Raw genomic sequence first — 21,725 nt, 5'->3', positions numbered from 1 at the left:
ATCAACGTCCCAGGAAACGGGTGCTTTCATTGAGCTCCTTTATGTCACCCCCTGAGGCCTTTTCGTGTCGATTCCGAGCGACGGGAGTCCCTGAATGTTTTCCTCGGGCACCCGTAGGAAAACCACGTGATTTCAACGCTGAGTGTCGCGGTTCTGACCACCACCGCAGATGCTTTGAAGGAAGGGGTGAAATGTGGGTAAGAAGGGGTGTGGCGACCTTCCCATCGTGTGACACGTGCATAGAGGGATTGGGCGGAGTTGTGGTGACAATGAACGTCTTTAATTCACCCTACAGCTCAAATGAACTTCTTCGCTCTGGTCTTTATTTTTGCATGTGTCGAAATCTTGCTGTTTTGGCGTCAGCGAGTCCCAGAGTGACGTCACAGGGTGCCATGTTTTTTGCACCATTACAGAGGCTGGTCGTGGGCCTTTTCTAGCCAAATTTCGGACATGCGTCGGAATGGGGGACAATTACGCGGTTTCGAAAAACGGATCCTTTTGTTTTGTCGCGCAGTGTATAAATATGCAGCCGATATGCCGCTGTATATCCGTTAAGAACATAAACCTGCAAGCAATAACGGAGCGGACTATGTTAGGGGACATGGACCATAGTAATAAAGGCATATGGCATTTGGCGATTCAGGAATAAACTCTACGCCACCCTTGGCTTCTCAACTTGGCGCTCACGAGAAAGGAAACTGTTATAAATAACAGACCAACGGCAGGTCACGTGAATACTAATAAAATGAGACATTTGTTAAAATTAATACCCTCTACCAATTGTGATTTCTGCCTCACTGAAGAGAACATTGTCCAGCTTTTTTTTTATATATAGAAAACGATAAACACTGTAACACTGAACAATATCTTAAAACTTAAGGATTGTTTTACCCTTAGAGTAGCTCTTAGTTCCACGAATAGGCTTGTTACTAAATGTACTTCTCATTTAATCCGTTTACGTAAAAGGGAATTAAAATTTGACAAGGTATTCTGAGGTTTCAATATGTATATATTAAAATTTAGTGTCTTGGTTTAGACAAATGTTCTTTGTAGACTTCGTACTTTTGTTTATGTTAATTACATAAACCTCTTTTCAAATCATAATCCATTCCATTCAACTGACAGTTTTTCAGAACGAGATTATCGGGTTCATACTCTAGATGAGGGTCACATTTCAGCTCGCCTTCAAGTTATTAGAAGGCCTGTAATAGTTACACTACAAATTTACCGTCACTTGGAGCCCCTTGATCACAGAGTAATTGGATGTATGAAAGTTTTACCGTCCATGGGGTCCTGAAACGAGGGAATACAGATCGCACAGAACTGACAAACTGGCTCCTACACAGAGGAACACACAATATTTCTTACGTGATTTCATACTTTTACTTTTTGTTTTTACCTATTTTGAATATTTGCTGAAATATTTGGGGGATACAAAAATTTCTTGGGCCCAGGGGTGTAACGCAGTTTGACACGATTGTGCTGACGACTACGAGAAAAGTTGTTTGCCTAAGAAACATTCCGGTAGAGATAAGTTTTTGCCTATGGCCTGGACAAATGAATAATTCCTGTATTTAGGAAAGAATGGAATTTTATATTTCCTTCTATTTTAGACTCACTTACATTATAACCGATTTCGGCCATAAATGGAACTGTGATGTGTAGAACCTGAAAATGGTGGAAACCGATGACTGTTGTCATTGTTTTTTTGCTTGAAATAAAAAGAAATGTATAACACTTCAGTCATTCACCTCCGTAACAGAACGCCGCTTTCCCCCCCCCCCCCCCCCCCCCAAAAAAAAAAAAAAAAAAACGTAATTCGATGCTCACCTAACTTTGACATTTTTTTTTATATCTTTATTCTTGTCTGAAATATGGTGGTGACAAAATTGTGAAAGTGATAACACAGCTCTTCAACAAAATGATACATGGAGATTCAATACCCAACGAGATAAAGCTAGGTTACATTAATACAATATTTAAGAAAGGGGATCGCAAAATTTGTTCAAACTATCGAGGAATTTGTGTTACAAACACATTACTGAGAATTTTTGCGAAAGTAATTAAAAACAAACTGGAAAAAATTTAAGTACCCAAGAAGAACAACGTGGATTCACGGCTGGGAGATCATGTATAGACCATATTTTCACATTACGACAGATTTTGGAGAAACATAGGGAAAAATCAAAAAATATTGGATTAATTTTCATAGATCTAGAAAAAAGCGTATGATACTGTTCCAAGAAAACTACTATGGAGAGTACTACATATGGCAAACATAAACCCTTCCTTGATTAAAATAATACAACAGATGTATAAAGATAACATTTGCCAAGTGAAAGTTGGTAATAAACTTTCACAGAAATTTAGAACAAGCAAAGGCCTTTTACAGGGCTGTCCCATGTCACTATCATTATTTAAAATCTATATAGATATTAGCCTTAGAACACGGTCTCGTAAATGCAATACTATGGGATTAGAAATAAGAGATGGAGTTTACCTACATCAATTATTGTTTGCTGATGATCAAGTAGTCGTAGCACAAGATGGAGAGGATGCTAACTATGTGTGCAATCAACTAGCAGTAGCATACAAAACTTGGGGTTTGAAGATTAATTACCAAAAAACAGAATACTTGACTAATGATTCAGATGAGCTATACATTGAAGGAAAGAAAATCAAAAAGATAAACACTTTCTGTTATTTGGGATACATTTTAGAAATCGAGGGAAAATCAGAGTCAGAAATCAATAAAAGAATTAGTAGCGGACGGAGGGTCATTGGGATGCTTAACTCAGTCTTATGGATCAGGAATGTAATGAGCAGAACTAAAAAATTAATATAGAAATCCATATTAGAGAGTGTGGTTCTGTATGGAACGGAGACCTAGACAGTTAATATGAAGCACATTAAAAAATTACAAGCTCTAGAGATGGACTTCTGGAGAAGATCGGCAAGAATCTCCAGGAAAGAAAAGATAAGGAACACCGAAATAATGAGAATGAAATAAAAGGAACAATATATGACGTAATGGATAGGAAGAAATTACAGTGGTACGGGCATGTACGACGAATGGAGAAAACCAGAATACCAAAATTGATACTGGAATGGGAGGAACCGGAGGGAGAAGAAGAAGAAGAAGAGTACGACTTATGACCACCTGGCTCCAAAATGTACAGCACACAATGGGCGCAGAGGAAGAGGACACACAAGATCGAAACACCTGCAGCAATATTTTGAAAATATAGTTTAAGAACGTTTATTGTTTGTATTGTACTTTCCAAGTAAATTATTGTGTTGGAGATAAGCCTCTGTAATGAGGAAAAGCTCAAAATAATAATAAAAAATTTATTCTTCAATATATGATACATAAACAACCCACCACCTTAAACAACTGTGACATATTTTGAAAGACATCGCGGGAAAGCGACCGGCTGCGACGACGCGCGGTGGCGGCGAGGTACCTGTTGCACGGTTGCGCGGTTGCTGCATCAGCTACTCACCCTCGTACGAGATGAAGCGGAAGTCGTGGGCAGGCGACGGCAGGGAGGGGGCGGAAGCTGCGCATGCGCACGGGCTCCACAGCGACGCCAGAGCTGCAGCCGACACCAGCAGTGGCCACGCCGCCATCTCGCCACTCTGCAACACAGCAGCGAGTGCAAGCTCAGCACTGGAGACACTGTACAAAAAATACACAGCTGCGCTCTTCTGTTCGTAGTCGAGGCTGCGCAGTGTGACGGGTTTTGGTTCGACGCTTTTCTTTTTCTTTAAATGCACTCAAAAACGGCTCTAATTCTCTGCGAGGCAAGGGGGTACCTGGCGCAGCAAAAGCAGCTTTCTGAATATTAATTGCGTTCCGTTCATACAAACTAAAAATACACGTAAACAAAAAACGTAAGAGAGACGGAGAGGCAGCGAAGTCGGAAAGAGAAAGCAGGTTTACTGCAAATTAACGTTTTTAAGTCGCGACATTCACTCGTTTCAGCCGATAAAAAAAATCTTGCCGCACAACTATAAGTAAACAGATACGACGTAACCAGTCGCCAAACTTTAACGATGCCTTTCGGAGGCTTTGCTCTTAGGTCATGTGACAGTTTTGGATTCTAGCTCAGTAGCAGAGCTCCCAAGAAAGTAGCCGTGTCAATATTTCCTCAGTTCTGTGTATCTGCGTTGCGTATTTTCCTCGAGAGCATTGCATTTCAGCGTAACACACTCAACGACAAAGTTTGTTCCGAATTTGTGGGCATCAAGCGCTAAGTTCCCTCCTAATTTCCGTAGTCTTGTGTTGTTGCTTTTTTTCCATTTAGTAACATCGTTTATAGTCTGATTTCAGTTAGTTGGCATCTGACCTTGAAGGTCCAAAGCTGCAATGTTGTCGTCACAAGTACTGTCTATCAGGCAGCCGCCACGGCTTTAAAATCTGAATCTCCAATGAAAACCACTTAAAAACCTGAAATTTGTGTTAGTATACATCTATATAGCATCTTTAATCGTATCAAAAACCTGTTCTTAATTTTAATATGGACCAAAATTACAAGAATTTTTTTGAAGTAGGTGGAATTTTACCGTCAAACTAATCACGTCGGATCCCGAAAGCTATTGAACTCTGTAAATTTTGTTGTTGTTAATTACCAAAATTAATATTTCCATATTTGCGTATCGCACTGCATGCGGTATCTATAACTTTCGGAAAAGTCGTTTTTTTGTCATATTGAACTCACACCAAGTATGAAGGTTCACCTCTCTATCTTCTACAAAAAAAAAAAAAAAAAAAAAAAAAAAAAAAAAAAAAAACACGTAAAAAATTCTGAATTTGGTATCTAGTTTAGATTTTTATAGTGTTTTCAATATTTTCTCAATTATAATTCAGGCCGTAGAAAAGTTGTATAAATAAAAATATCTACACCACTGCTGTGCATTTCACACCGAACTGTTTGGCAGAGGCATTGTAGAACCACTTTCAACCTATTTCGCTACCGCTCCACTCTCAAACCCCACGCGGGAAAAATGAATACGTATATCTTTCCGTACGAGCTCCGATTTCTCTTATTTTATCACGATGGTAACTTCTCCCTCTGTAGGTAGGAGTCAACAAACGGCTTTGACATTCGGAGGCGAAAGATGATGCTTAAAATACCTTGACAAGACTTCGTCGAAACGAAAAACGCCTTTGTTTTAACGAATGCTCGCTCATATTATCTGTGACACTCCCCCCGCCCCCCTCCTCCCCCCTCCCCCACTACTACGCAATAATAAAACACCAGCTGCCCTTTTCTGAACTTTTTCGATGGCCTAGGTCATTCCTACTTCGTACCGCAATTTCAGAAGAGGACGGACAAGCGTAGTGTACTGTAGGCAACCTCTTCAGTAGATTTGTTGCACCTTCTAATTGTTTTGCCAATAAAACGCGGTCTTTGATTCGCCTTCCCCACAACATTTTGTATGTGATGGTTCCAACTTCATTTGTTCGTTATTGTAGTCCCTAGGTATTTAGGTGAATCTACAAGTTCAAGTCCACTTTTCTGGCTCAATGGTCAGCGCATCTGATAATTATGTGTAGACTAGGGTTAGAGTCCTGACACTACCAAGCATTTGTGATTGTGGAAGAGCGGTTCGTAAGAGAAGTGACGGCTCCAACGTAAGGAAAGCCGTCAACGGCCGGAAGATCGGGGTGCCGGCCTCGCGAAACGATCCCCCTCCCCCCACCTCCCCCTCACACACACACACACACCGCATCCGATGACACCATTGGTAGAGGTTGACACGGGGGCCAGAACGCGGAGTTATGCTTGCCCGCAAGTTTTAAATTTGTGTGATTTACCGTGTAACCACCAAAATGTAACGGAATGTTTTAGTGCTCATGTGGTGCATCGCACACTTTTTATTCCTCATGATCAACTATCACTTTTTGCACCATGCAAATATCTTGCCTTAAACATTTTGTAATTAGTTTGGATCTGCTGATGATTTCACTAGAGAGTAAACGACAGCTTCATTCGCAGACATCTAAGATTGTCTCCGAAACCGTTTATATAGCTTAAGAACAGGATTTTGCTTATAAAGCTTCCTTGCGGTACCCCTGACACACCTTCGGTTTCACTAGATGACTTTCCGTCAGTTCGTACATATTCAAACAGGAAATCACGGATCCAGTCGCACAGTTGAGACGATACCCTATCGGTACTCAACGTAATTAGAAGCTGCTTGTAAGGAATGTTGGCAGTAGCAATTCAGTCCGTCGGCTGTCAAGTACCAATTAATTTAAATCAGAATACAGTCAACGTTGAAGTATGATGGGGTGAATAGCCGTTCGAGACTCTGTACCAGGCACAGGAAAACTTAGGTGAGCCGCGGGCCTGATTCACGAGCCTTTAGGCAAGCGGCCCAGGTTGTCACGTGACGCGACAATAGAGCTCCTAGCGCAGCAGCCAATCACCCCCTCACGGTTAAAATGAAATTCTCTGAGGGGTAAAAACTAAACGAGTCAGTTCTGTTTCAATCACGAAACTAATTATTTTCAAAAGATATTACTGTCATCACAGTTTTGTAAGACCTTAATACTGATTATATAAGATGTCAGTACTTACTTTTTCTCAATTAGTAGCATTAATGAGGTGGAGGTTACAGGTTTCCCACATAGTCCACCTACTACACACATATGTTGTGCTTTGTTCCGTACATCGATGATGATAAAAGTGAGACATATACGTAACAAATGCTAAATATATCACGAAAATATCTTCTCCAAGTTGTTGACAGTACCTGCAGTAGTCCAGAAATTGCTTCATTACTCGCTTCGAAACAGATAAATAAATTAATTGACAGCACGAGACAGCAGTAACTACATCAGGACTACAATAATGCTGTACACAGTATTATTATTATTATTATTATTATTCAAAAATGGTTCAGATGGCTCAGAGCACTACGGGACGTAACATCAGAGGTCATCAGTCCCGTGGAACTGGGAACTACTTAAACCTAACTAACCAAACAACATCACACACATCCATTGCCAAGGCAGGATTCGAATCTGCGACCGTAGCGGTCGCGCGGTTCCAGACTGAAGCGCCTAGAACCGCTCGGCCACCACGGCCGGCTATTATTATTATTATTATTATTATTACTATTAGTGGCTGTGGTCAGACACAAAGCATTAACAGGCTGAAGTCGTCGGATTACTGCCAGTTCAGAAGTAAAAATAGCACCAATGAAGTGATTAACGAACAACAAGTATAGTGCACACATTTTAACTTCGTTGATTTTAATTGGGATTTCAGTGTGCTGGTCAAGCAAGTGCCGCAACGTAGAGAAGTAACGCAAGGGAAGTATGTTTTGTGACAAGTGTCTACCTTTACTGTGGATAGCTAGGTTTCTTATCTGAGAAGGAGTTGTGGGTAGCAACTGCGATGCACCAAAAATTCCTTTGTCACTCATTCTAACACAAACACACAAATTAAATATCATTCATCTTTCATCATTTAAAAAATAAAAGTGTTCCAAGAAAAGTCTTTCATTCTACAGTTTAATTAGCTACTGAAGTTGGTGGTAATGTGGGGAGGGGAGGGGGGAAATGGCGGCAGGCATAGGGGAGGGCGGGGGTACTAGCTAATGTCTAATTGCACTCAGGGATTGTTATTGTTGTGGTCTTCAGTCCAGAGACTGGTTTGATGCGGCTCTCTATGCTACTCTATCCTGTGCAAACTTCTTCATCTCCCGGTACCTACTGCAACCTACATCCTTCTGAATCTGTTTATTGTATTCATCTCTTGGTCTCCCTCTACGATTTTTACCCTCCAGCTGCCCTCCAATACTAAATTGGCGATCCCTCGATGCCTCAGAACATGTCCTACCAAACGATCCCTTCTTCTAGTCAAGTTGTGCCACGAACTCCTCCCCAATTCTGTTGAATACCTCCTCATTAGCTATGTGGTGTACCCATCTAATCTTCAGCATTCTTCTGTAGCACCACATTTCGAAAGCTTCTATTCTCTTCCTGTCCAAACTATTTATCGACCATGTTTCACTTACATGGCTACACTCCGTACAAATACTTTCAGAAACGACTTCCTGACATTTAAATCTATACTCGATGTTAACAAATTTCTCTTCTTCAGAAACGCTTTCCTTGCCATTGCCAGTCTACCTTTTATATCCTCTCTACTTCGACCATCATGAATTATTTTGCTCCCCAAATAGCAAAATCCATTTACTACTTTAAGAGTCTCATTTCCTATAAAAAAGGTTGGGAACCACTGTCCTAGCGCATGAAGTCAAAAATGTACCGCCGGTGACGTTAATGTTTATGGGGTAACGATATGAATGGCAACCCTTTCCGACACGCCACACCTACCTCGAAACATTTTGTTTTTGAGAGCATTTTATATTCCTCCATCGTCAGCTGTTTATATTTACTTATGCGTCTTGAACACTGTCTCTTCACAAACGATGCTTTTACGTTTTTTCTCTTCAAAATTTCCGTTATAAAAATTCTGCGGCGCCTCTCTCTCTCCCACGAATTTCTTCCGCGGGTCGGTTTGGAACCAGTCGCAGGCAGAATCTGGCCCGTGTTCGGGATGCCCGGCCGTGCTCTGTATGTTTCGCGTCTTCGCCGCCAGTGGCGCTTCCGCCTGCGTATAGAATGTATGCGCCGAACTGGACGGATCCTGAGGAGGCAGAGCGATGACAGGAGCTGGGAGGGTCGGTGAAAGCAGAAAACGGACCGCCTAGCCATAGCCCGGCCCGCCGTGCCGTGCCGCCAGTAGGACATAAAGAAGAAAATAAACACCACACGTCTGGCGGGCTGACCATCGCCGCCGTCTGCTGCTCCGGCTCGTCCGCAGCTCCGTATGCGTACGAGCTGCCACGGAACAGAGCCAGCTGCAAATGGAACCGAACATTTGTTTAATGTTATGCAACAGGTCTCTGAGCGTTTCTTACTTTCTACACTAGTGACTGGTAGCATTCGACCGTATTTCTATCCTACGCAGAGCTTAATAATGCGTTTCAAGGGACAATGCTCTAATCACTAGGCTATAAAAACTTAACTCATGAGGCTAAAGCACTAAAAAGTCTACCAACACTGTTGGGGAGTTCCTAAAATAAAATTTCAGCGTTTGTTTTGTACACCTCCGCAGAAGCGTCTACTTCACTCTCCTGGAGGCCATAGGAAATCAGCATGGCGCGGCCTGGTGTTGTGTGTGGTGAGAGATAGACGGTTACTGACAGAAGTCGACGATTTTATTAAGAAAGAGCACATACACTGAACACATTTCATAAGTTCAGATGTAACACTTGATATGAAAGTTTTAATTTGGCATTATAAGCCGGTCAGGGTGGCCGAGCGGTTCTAGGCGCTTCAGTCCGGAACCGGTCGACTGCTATGGTCGCAGGTTCGAATCCTGCCTCGGGCATGGATGTTCGTGATGTCGTTAGGTTAGTTAAGTTTAAACAGTTCTAAGACTAGGGGACTGATGACCTCAGATGTTAAGTCCCACAGTGCTCAGAGCCATTTGAATTTGGCATTATAAAACCCGGAAATGGGCATGTACGTTTACATACTATAAAGATATTTTTGTTGTAAAAAAAAATGTGTGTGAAATCTTATGGGACTTAACTGCTAAGGTCATCAGTCTCTAAGCTTACACGCTACTTATCCTAAATTATCCTAAGGACAAACACACACACCCATGCCGGAGGCAGGATTCGAACCTGCGACCGTAGTAGTCGTGCGGCTTCAGACTGTAGCGCCTAGAACCACTCGGCCAAACCGGCCGGCTTTGTTGTAAAACGTGTTCATCACGCACAAGACGTCAAGTGGATAAAATCAGCACATACCCCAATTTACTTTTATTCTATTTTATTTAATGAATGCCGCAACAGTGTTAGTACACTTTTTACTGTTTTAGCCTCGGGCGTTAGCTTTTTACAATCCAATGATAAGAGTACTGTCCCTCGAAACGCGTGTTTAAACTGTATGTAGACACCCATACAGAACGAAGACGTATCCACACAATTCATTTGGACTCTAGACCTCCGTTTCGAAATACGAGTACACTACAACGCCCCACAGCACCGTGGAGCACGAAGAAGATGGGCAAGGAAACATCCGATGTGCAGAATTCGTCTGACGCCTGAAGATCATCAGAGAGGATTGTGGAACCCGTCATGTACCTGTGCTTATCCCGTCAAGGAGGGGGCTCCGTCGTCTTTAGTGGTAATATCACGTATGGCTGTGCAGAGTCCGGAAAGAACACTCCAGCTCTACAGTCAACAACTCGTCAATGGGTTTATCTTCCAAGCTGATAATGTACGAATACACGAATCAACAGAATAGACTGAATTTTCTCATTTTGGGGGTACTGACGGGCGATAGTTAAAAATCATTCGACAGCCAAGATAGCATAAAATATTTCTTTATTTAAGACACATGTTTTCAACAAATTTTACTGTCGTCCTCAGGTCTGTAAGAAAGAGCATATACATGGAACATGTTTCATAAGTTCAGATGTAACACCTGATATAAAAGTTTTAGTTTGGCATTATAAAAACCGGAAATGGACATTTACATTTACATACCGTAAAGATATTTTTGTTGTAAAACGTGTTCATCACGCACAAGATGTCAAGTGGATAAAAATCACCACATTATAAAAGGTTTGTCATCGCTAAAATGTTTAAAAACAGAAAGCACCTTGTGCAAAAGGCCGTATTGCTCACAGATGCTTGTTACATCATACAAACATGATGCACAAAAGTACACCTGTTAACGTATGCTGGACGTACTCTAAACAGTGCGAATCCACTTTAAACGGCGTATACGGTACAAGTGACTGGTATTATTGTAAAGATAACATTTGTGTAGTTGCTCTTACATCGGAACCACATAACATGTCGTAAATAATTCTCTTTTCACATCTAAAATTAACTACTTTAGTGAGTGGGCGTTAAACTATTAGTAAAGATTAGAAAACTGTACTGTACTAACAACTGAAACACACATTTAAGCCTCACAATCCCCTTTGCATGCTCAAAATTAAGGTATCTACTGTGCAATAGTTTGTTTTGTTGTTGATGTCGCTTCTGTTGTTACCTGCCGCAAACGCGACACGCGCACAAGCGAACTGCAGCAGCTGGGAGGGAGGCGCCGGACCGGGAACATGCAACCCGGACAACGAAAAAACAAATGCCAATTTTCGCACCATTCAGATTTCTGATTGACTTCTGACGTTCCCCAAGGTAGTGTTATAGGCCCTTTGCTGTTCCTTGTCTATATAAACGATTTGGGAGGCAATCTGAGCAGCCGTCTTAGGTAGTTTGCAGATGACGCTGTCGTTTATCGACTAATAAAGTCATCAGAAGATCAAAACAAACTGCAAAACGATTTAGAAAAGATATCTGAATGGTGCGAAAAGTGGCAGTTGACCCTGAATAACGAAAAGTGTGAGGTCATCCACATGAGTGCTAAATGAACTCGTTAAACTTCGGTTACACGATAAATCAGTCTAATCTAAAATCCGTGTATTCAACTAAATACCTAGGTATTACAATTACGAAGAACTTAAATTGGAAGGAACATATAGAAAATGTTGTGGGGAAGGCTAACCAAAGACTGCGTTTTATTGGCAGGACAGTTAGAAAATGTAACAAACCTACTAAGGAGACTGCCTACACTACGTTTGTCCGTCCTCTTTTAGAATACTGTTGCGCGATGTGGGATCCTTACCGGATAGGACTCACGGAGCACATCGAAAAAGTTCAAAGAAAGGCAGCACCTTTAGTATTATCGCGAAATATGGGAGAGAGTGTCACTGAAATGATGCAGGATTTGGGCTGGACATCATTAGAAGAAAGGCGTTTTTCGTTGCGACGGAATCTTCTCACGAAATTGCAGTCACCAACTTTCTCCTCCGAATGCGAAAATATTTTGTTGACACCGACTTACATAGGGAGGAACGATCACCAAGATAAAATAAGGGAAATCAGAGCTCGTACTGAAAGATACTGGTGTTCTTTCCTTCCGCGCGCTATACGAGATTGGAATAATAGAGAATTGTGAAGGTGGTTCGATGAACCCTCTGCCAGGCACTTAAATGTGATTTGCAGAGTATCCATGTAGATGTAGATGTAGATCGCATGACTTTAGTCACCTCAGTGTCTTTTGCTTGTTTTCTTGTTTTTAGTTCAAAGTAATGTTATTCTTTTAGTTTCATGAGGCTTATTCTTTCATTCCGTGTTCCCCCAGACACGTTCGCTGATGTGTAAGGAATGCAGCAATTTATCTTGCACGCTCTCCTGTCGCCAACGAGTTGTGCATGCATCGCTGCGCTGGCGCGCCTCCCCGGCCGCTCGGGCGGCTCCTGGACGTAAACACGTCTCCCTGCTGCTGGCGCCACTTCAAGGCCGCACGGAACCTCGCCTGGGCGTCCTTCGTTAACACATCCCATAATAGATAAACGCTTTTCTCCCCTGTCCTTATAGGTGGTTCAGAAATAGCGTGCTTCGTCCGCATGCATACGAGTATATCATATGCATGATCAGCAACGCTTTTTGCTCCGACAAGTAATTATTCACCAGCAGAAATATCTTTGTAGTAATCATGCTTGTCGCTTATTTGTCGAGTATTCCTTGCCCGGCATGGATACAGGTTAAATACTAAACTGTTATTCCTGCTGAACCTCCTGACTTGCTGGATTGGCCTCAGGTAATGTGTATATGTTTCTCCTCAAACAATTGCGCGGAAAATTTATCTCGCTGAAAGATTGGCCTCTGGTGCTGTGGAAGTGATTTTTCCTCAGTCTGCTGCGGAGAAAACTATTCTCGCAGCAGGTCAGGCGAACGTGTTGTCGGCCTGTGATATGGTTGGTGCCTCATTTCAGTGATGAGTCTATTGCGGGATTTACCATCCTTTCGTGGAAAGCATGTGCAGTCTGCCGGATTCTGTCCCACAAAAGCGAAATTCCAGTGTCTTCGCGCAGCAGACGAGTTGAATCCACCTCGGGAGGCACAGAGCGAGCTTCAGAGCTAGGTTCGGTAATCTGTGCAGTGCCGCGATGTGCCAGTAATCATGCAATACACCTACCATTATCGGTTAACATACGCATTCAGACTGTAAACTATCCTATTTAACATGATCCATATCAAAATAATTCGAATAGGCAGACAAATTACTTTTTCTCAGTAGAGCAGCGATTTTCAACCACAGAGCAGCTGACGTCAACGGAACGGTGATTAGCCCTAAATGAACAAGTACATGTTAAAAAAAAATTTAAAAAAAAGGTATGTCTCCCTGTTTCACAAAGAGGTATTTAAAGCTTTTTAACGGACCGCGAACTGAACGGAAATTCCCGCATGTGGAGTGTCTGTAGGTGTAAGGTAGTGGGATAGTTTGTGTATGATCGTGGAAGGATACAGGGATTGGAAGTTGGAGGAGAAACAATTTGATTTCTGGAGTCTAACTTTCGGGCTGCATTGATATTGGATGAAACAAGTTTACTGTAGCCAGTCACTATTTATATACACAAAGATTTCGAGGTTTAAACCTCCATCATCAGGTGGATTTATGTGCATTAATATGACGTGTGTATTGTGTTAGGACTCTAGGGCAACCTGTCGCATTGTCCCCTGTGGTCGGCCGGCCGCTGTGGCCGAGAGGTTCTAGACGCTTCAGGCCGGAAACGCACTGCTGCTACGGTCGCAGGTTCAAATCCTCCCTCGGGTATGGATGTGTGTGATGTCCTTAGGTTAGTTAGGTTTAAGTAGTTCTAAGTCTAGGGGACTGATGACCTCAGATGTTAAGTCCCATAGTGCTTAGAGCCATTTTCCTGTGGTCGGAGGCTCCTTTCTCTGCCGTAATACATCGCATGTAAACTGTCACATTTTGTAAACAAACATGGTGCAGTTTTGAGACACGATTTTACATGTGACGTATAACAACAATGAAAGAAGACTGCGATCACTGGAGACAGTGCGACAGGTTACCCCAAAGTCGTAATACAACACACTTACGCCACCTTAACGCACATACAGCCACCTGATGATGGAGGTTTAAAACTTTCAAACGCGTTGTGCATTAAACAGTGACTGGTAACAGTAAGTTTGTTGTTTCATTCCACTTTTTGTTGTCGGTATCGATATTATTTAGCGATCTCATCGAGGTGTTTACACAATTTTAGGTACTGGTGTCAACAGCAAATATACAGTCTGAGAAGTCTGTAAGTATGTTCCAGGGTAGGTTTTGCTCGAAAATAACTGTTGAGAAAAGAATTCGATACATTGAGTCGTTTCCAATTTATTTGGCGCTGAAGTTAGGCAGCCAGGCAGTTATGCGCGGAAACTCAAACGGCCCAACAGAGACGGTGTGGCCAAACGAGTTTTCGTCTGGTTTCTTAGAACCGATCAGGGGAGCGATACAAAAACTAAACATGGGTCTGTAGAAAGGATCGAACCCGAGCCAAACGCTGAGGAGGAGTCTCGTGCTCTATCATTTACACTATCACAACAAAAATGCTTCAAATGGCTCTAAGCACTATGGGACTTAACATCTGAGGACATCAGTCCCCTAGATTTAGAACTACTTAAACCTCACTAACCTAAGGACATCACACACAGCCACGCCCGAGGCAGGATTTGAACCTGCGACGGTAGCAGCAGCGCGGTTCCGAACTGAAGCGCCTAGAACCGCTCGGCCACAGCGGCCGGCACTATGACAATAACTGACACTATTTGTTTATTATATCTACATCTACATCTACATCTACATGGATACTCTGCAAATCACATTTAAGTGCCTGGCAGAGGATCCATCGAACCACCTTCACAATTCTCTATTATTCCAATCTCGTATAGCGCGCGGAAAGAATGAACACCTATATCTTTCCGTACGAGCTCTGATTTCCCTTATTTTATCGTGGTGATCGTTCCTCCCTTTGTAGGTCGTTGTCAACAAAATATTTTCGTATTCGGAGGAGAAAGTTGGTGATTGGAATTTCGTGAGAAGATTCCGTCGCAACGAATAACGCCTTTCTTTTAACGATTTCCAGCCCAAATCCTGTATCATTTCTGTGACACCCTCTCCCATATTTCGCGATAATACAAAACGTGCTGCCTTTATTTGAACTTTTTCGATGTACTCCGTCAGTCCTATCTGGTAAGGATCCCACACCGCGCAGCAGTATTCTAAAAGACGTCGGACAAGTGTAGTATAGGCAGTCTCCTTAGTAGGTATGTTACATTTTCTAAGTGTCCTGCCAATAAAATGCAGTCTTTGGTTAGCCTTCCCCACAACATTTTCTATATGTTCCTTCCAATTTAAGTTCTTCGTAATTGTAATACCTAGGTATTTAGTTGAATACACGGATTTTAGATTAGACTGATTTATCGTGTAACCGAAGTTTAACGAGTTCATTTAGCACTCATGTGGATGACCTCACACTTTTCGTTATTCAGGGTCAATTGCCACTTTTCGCACCATTCAGATATCTTTTCTAAATCGTATTGCAGTTTGTTTTGATCTTCTGATGACTTTATTAGTCGATAAACGACAGCGTCATCTGCAAAGAACCGAAGACGGCTGCTCAGATTGTGTCTAAAATCGTTTATATAGATAAGGAACAGCAAAGGGCCTATAACACTACCTTGTGGAACGCCAGAAATCACTTCTGTTGTAGTCGATGACTTTCCGTCAGTTACTGCGAACTGTGACCTCGCTGACAGGAAATCACAAATACAGTCACATAACTAAGACGATATTCCATAAGTACGCAATTTCACTACGAGCCGCTTATGTGGTACTGTGTCAAAAGCCTTCCGGAATTCCAGAAATACGGAATCGATGTGAAATGGCTTGTCAATAGCACTCAACACTTCATGTGAATTAAGAGCTAGTTGTGTTTCACAGGAACGATGTTTTCTAAACCCATGTTGACTGTGTGTCAATAGACAGTTTTCTTCGAGGTAATACATAATGTTCGAAAACAATATATATTCTAAAATCCTGCTACATATCGACGTTAACGATACGGGCCTGTAATTTAGTGGATTACTCCTACTACCATATGAAGCGATGGTGTCTGTGTTTTCGAACATGCCCGAAGGGACAGACACCGCGCGGGATGCACAACTGTGATACAGTTTATGTAAACTGAAGGTGGAAGAGGTGGGGGGAGAGAGAGAAAGGAAAGGAAAGGGAAGGGAAGGAACTATTGATATTAGCCGCATGGGGACTTTGTGGGGAATCAGTGAAAACGAATGAAAATATGTACCGGACAGGTTGTGGAACCCGACATCTCCTGTTTACTTGGCAGTGCGTTAAACACAGCGCCACTCGGACACGGTGTTTATTGGAATTGCATAGACTATATGGGCACGCCCCCCGGCCGACCCACACTCCTGCCGAGCGCCACCTATCCACAGTCTCCGTCCATGACCTCCACACTCTCTACTTTGAGATTCCTGCAGGAGGTCGAATCAATTGTATGAATGATGCTTTTGCTCTGAGTGTTTTATAAAAGAATACATTGTCTGTTACACGCTGTATTGTGCTTTGTTAAAATCAAATGGTTCAAATGGCTCTGAGCACTATGGGACTTAACATCTGAGGTCATCAGTCCCCTAGAACTTAGAACTACTTACACCTAACTAACCTAAGGACATCACGCACATCCGTGCCCGAGGCAGGATTCGAACCTGCGACCGTAGCAGTCGCGCGGTTCCAGACTGTAGCGCCTAGAACCGCTCGGCCATTCCAGCCAGCTGTTAAAATCATGCTATCAGCCAATTTCGGTCTTGAGCCATTATCAAGGACGTCTGCATGTTAGGTATTACATACAATGTGATGAGCATGATACGTAACACATGACACTGCAAATGTGCTTGATAATGGCTCAAGGCTGAAATTCGCTAATAGCACGATTTTGATAAAATGCCATACAGCCTACAACGGACAATGCATTCTTTCATTAAATTGTATGAATGTACGGTGTCCGTTCCTTCGGACATGCCTCGATGGGCAGTAAATGTAGCACCTTCAGAGCGTATGAATAAATACGCCGACCTCCTGCGGGAATCTCAAAGTAGCGAGCACGGAGCACACGGACGGCGTCCGCAGATAGCTCGTGCTAGGTGGGGGTGTGGGTCGACTGGAAAGCGTGCCGAGGTAGTCCGCGCAATTCCGGTAAGTACTGTGGCCGGGTGGCGCAGCGGTTAACGCGACTGCCCAGTAAGCCGGAGATGCCAGGTTCGAATCCCAGTCCGGCACACATTCTCTCGTCACCACTGATTCCGCATATCTGATGCAGCTGATGGCATTAGTTCCTTCCCTTTCATTTCTCCCCCCTCCACCTTCAAATTACGTGACATTGGCTCTGAGCACTATGGGACTCAACTGCTGAGGTTATTAGTCCCCTAGAACTTAGAACTAGTTAAACCTAAGGACATCACAAACATCCATGCCCGAGGCAGGATTCGAACCTGCGACCGTAGCGGTCTTGCGGTTCCAGACTGCAGCGCCTTTAACCGCACGGCCACTTCGGCCGGCCTTACGTGACATTAATTGTACAAGCGGGCTGCTAACTGGGAAAAGGCGCAACGTATCTATTTTTTTTTCTTAACGAATATTTCCCTGTACAACCTACAACACATAAGCGTTTCAGGCTGTTTTTGACCACCCTGTAGAATTGCACGTGGTATTCGAATCATGGGACAATGCAATGCACTGTAGTACGCATTTAGATATGGACAGCAGTGCTAAAAGAATGTTACACGATACAGATAGAAGAGCGGCTGGCGTACAAGGAAGCTGTAGCCGGGCTAGAGAAGAGAAGAGGGAAGGGGAGGGGCGGCGCTGGCTGGAGGCTGGTCCAGGTCGAGCAGCTGTTGGCAGTCGTGACGGCGCGCCGCCGCCGGCCTTGGGCACTGACCCGGCCAGAGCCGACCGACTGCAGCCACTACAAGCTGCCGCTGCCGCTGCCGCTCTACACGTGTTCTCGCCCCCTACCACCACCTCGCGTGCAGCCCACACCGGAGATCCAACTCCTTACACGAGTAAACCTAGTAGCGGAAACAACCTTCCGTAATTTAGCGATTACCATAATGAACCAACAAAAAGAAGCAGTAGTACCAGCAGTACTTGGGGAGAGTGAGGTACCTCGGTACTCTCTTCAGAGAAAAGTTTTTGGTGGTGCTGAGACACAATCATGAAATAATTTCGGAAAGAATAAACCGCATTACTGTATTTATCTTCTGCACTATCTACATTTCGGCTTTTACGCCATTGTCGGGTACAATGGTAAAGTTCTTAGACGATTAACACGCAATGTCTGTTAAGGCAGTCCGAAGCAGGTAGGATTTAGCACGCAGCAGACACTCTCGCCGGGCATTATCTTGCTGAAATGTAAGCCCAGGATGGCTTGCCATGAAGGGCAACGGAATGGGGCGTAGAAAATCGTCAACGTATCGATGTGCTGTAAGGGTGCCGTGGATGACAATCAAAGGGGATCTTGTATTGTATTGTACTGCATGTTAACCGGGGACCTAGAAACGACGGAGAGGCTCCGTCCCCGCCGCAGCCGCAGTGGTCCACAACCCCACAACGACTACCGCAGTCAACTTCACCCCTCCGCCACCCCACACCGAACCCAGGGTTTTTGTGCGGTTCGGCCCCCGGTGGACCTTCCCGGGAAAGTCTGACACCAGACGAGTGTAACCCCTATGTTTGCGTGGTAGAGTAATGGTGGTGTACGCGTACGTGGAGAACTTGTTTGCACAGCAATCCGCCGGGCGGATTCTTGCCGGGGACCAGGCGCTCCTTCCCGCCCGGAAAGCCGTGCGTTAGACCGCACGGCCAACCGGGCAAAGGGAATCTTACTTTGAAACGAAATGGCAACCCAGACCACCACTCGTGGCTGTCGGACCGTATGGCGGGTGGCAGTCAGGTTGCTTTTCCACTCCAGTCCAGGGAGTATCCAGACACGTCTTCGCTGGTCACCGGGGCTCATTTCGAAATAGGATTCATCATTAAAGACAATTCTGCTCCAGCCCTAATAGGTCTGGAGGCGTCCGGGACAGCAGAGGTACACCGACCTGACTGTCGCCCGCGATACGGCCGACAGCCAGGAGTGGTGGTCTGGGCTGCCATTTCTTTTCATAGCAGGAGCTCTTTCGTTATCACCTGCGGCACTCTTACACGAGAGCGGTTCGCTTATTGGACAGAATTGGACACCATATCCCTCAAGACGACATCCAATATCTCTATCGATCAACGCCGAGCCGATCAACTTCTTGCATAAAGTGGACCAACGTTAATGACTTACTCAATTTATACACCTCTTTCTCTTCAATAAATCATACAGGTTTTCTGAAACTGTAATCATTTGTCTGTCTGTGCATAAACATCACATCTACCGATTTCCACCCCATTCATTTAATTCCTTCGTGATGCGTCGTTTTATTTATTTTTTGTTTTATAGTATACTGTTCATTTTAACATTCAGCTGTCTGTATTTTAAATATTAAGTAGCCTACTTATATTTACGGCTACTAGATGGCACTCTTGGTGTAATGTTCACCTGCCCGCTCTTGCTAACGCGCGCGCCTCAGTCTTGCTACCTGTGGCTTTATAGGTATCAGTAGCCCACAGTCGTTCGCCTTCCATGTATTCTTTTTTAAAATTTTTGTCACTAAAGCCTTTCTGGCTTGATATTTATTTTATACGTGACGTGTAAGTACTGTCTCTTTCTTGTACTGTTAGTCAGTACTTACACTTTTATATTAAAATTTTTTCCCATAAATTTGTACTTATGTTGTAGACAACTTTAAATATTTAATTTCTGATGAAGGCACTCATAGAAGTGTTGAAACCTGGTCAAAGAGACAAAGAATTGCGACCGACGACTTATTTAGTTAAACATTATTTTAGAGTACATTTTTTCTTCCCTTTGTAAATGATGACATTCACTTTTGTGTGCTGCAGTCTTTTTTTCTGAAATTACAAGAAACACTGGAAAACTAAGGTTTTCCAAATGTGAAACCTGTCCCAAGTGTAACGGCACAAATTTTCGACTAAAATTTAAAAGCGTTGCAATCGAGAAAATTTTATCGATACTGAATTTAATATTCTATGTGTTACGTTATTACTTACCTACACATCAATAATCAGTACGTGAAATCAAATTAAATAGAAGTATTATAAAAAGCCAGTTACAAGTTAAACACATTTTGAAATACAATGTTTTGGAAACCAACGCAAATTTCCATTTTCAAAACAGGTAAAGTAGTCAGGCATAAAAGAAACTTAGTACATTTGCAAGCATCACATGTTCCATGGTAAAATATCTTCTCCTGTTTGACGGTACAAGATGGTGCAAGACCGACGAAGCGTGGCTTAGCTGTCCACATGTCATACATTTAATTCTAAAAATAGATAGCATTTTATTCAACACAAAATACTGTACCTGAAGAATTAACACATTTTCTAAATAGCTTTGATATGGCATACTCATATGATGTTCCATAAAGGCAAACTTCACTACGGAATTATAAGGGTGAGCGTTATAAGAGTAAGCATCTATGAAATAAAATCTGTTCCTTGCCCGTGGTTTTATTGAGTGTGTTTCCGTCCTGTGACCAACTTCAACGGCTTTTATTAGTTCTACGTTAATATATTTTCTTGTCTCTTACGTTTATTAACCAATGTGCTGCCTGCAATTAAAAGACAGGGTTTCGTGTTACACCAACCACCGATTCCCGGCTGCCTGCATTTAAAAGACAGGGTTTGCTATTACACCAACCACTGATTCCCGAGCTCGGGACGGGTGTTAATCCTTGATAGCATGGATTTTAAAATAAGCGCGTTTTAGGTGTTAAATGTATGTTGTTCTAGAAGTCACCTGCACCGCCATGCGAGCAGACCGTTCTTGTTACTGTAGTGTAGGCGGTCGCTATCGGCATGATAAGCGGTCTGGGGGCGTGTTGTGCTCGTCTCTTGTAACAGATGATTGAACAGTCTTGTAAAATGGTGTTTTCAGTTACAGCTGTTTAGTTACTGTAAAGCCTATGTAATAAGATATTGAGAATTTTAAAATTTGTTACCTCTGGGTTCTGTTCCTGGCATCCCAAATTTAAACTTAGCTAGCCGTCCGCTGTGGCCGAGCAGTTCTAGGCGCTTCAGTACGGAACCGCGCTGCTGCTACGGTCGCAGGTTCGATTCCTGTCTCGGACATGGATGTGGGTGATGTCCTTAGGTTAGTTAGGTTTAAGTAGTTCTAAGTCTAGGGGACTGATGACCTCAGGATGTATAGTGCTTAGAGCCATTTGAACCATTTTTAAACTTAGCTTGTCCTTCCACTTGTGTTCAAAAAATGGTTCAAATGGCTTTGAGCACTATGGGATTTAACTTCTGAGGTCATCAGCCCCTAGAACTTAGAAGTACTTAAACCTAACTAACCTAAGGACATCACACACATCCATGCCCGAGGCAGGATTCGAACCAGCGACCGTAGCGGTCGCGCGGTTACGGACCCTTAGTGCCTAGAACCGCTCGGCCACCCCGGCCGGCTCCACTTGAGTTCATTATTGCCCTCGTGCTGTGTTTCAGTTGCTTGAAGTTTAACGCTAAATTGGTAGAGATACACAGCTTAGTCTCAAGAAGGTCTTATAATTTTATTATTCAGCTGAGGGGTGACAGCTCCGTAACAGTTACACCTCCCCCCCTCCCCTCCCCCCCCCCC

The 21,725-nt window shown here is 43.2% G+C and overlaps 1 protein-coding gene across 1 annotated transcript in view; it reads right to left on the bottom strand.

Moving 5' to 3' along the window:
• LOC126259198 (semaphorin-5A) overlaps positions 1-21,725 on the bottom strand; it is a 686,291-nt gene that overhangs the window by 521,837 nt on the left and 142,729 nt on the right. Inside the window, exon 2 of the mRNA XM_049955789.1 lies at positions 3,504-3,639. Coding sequence (XP_049811746.1) covers positions 3,504-3,630 — 127 coding nt within the window. The 5' untranslated portion in view covers positions 3,631-3,639. The remainder of the gene's footprint in view (positions 1-3,503; positions 3,640-21,725) is intronic.

Source organism: Schistocerca nitens, chromosome 5 (genome assembly GCF_023898315.1).
Source record: "Schistocerca nitens isolate TAMUIC-IGC-003100 chromosome 5, iqSchNite1.1, whole genome shotgun sequence".
NCBI lineage: Eukaryota > Metazoa > Arthropoda > Insecta > Orthoptera > Acrididae > Schistocerca > Schistocerca nitens.
Note: the sequence above shows the minus strand (reverse complement) of the source record. Positions and strands in the feature narration are given on the sequence as shown.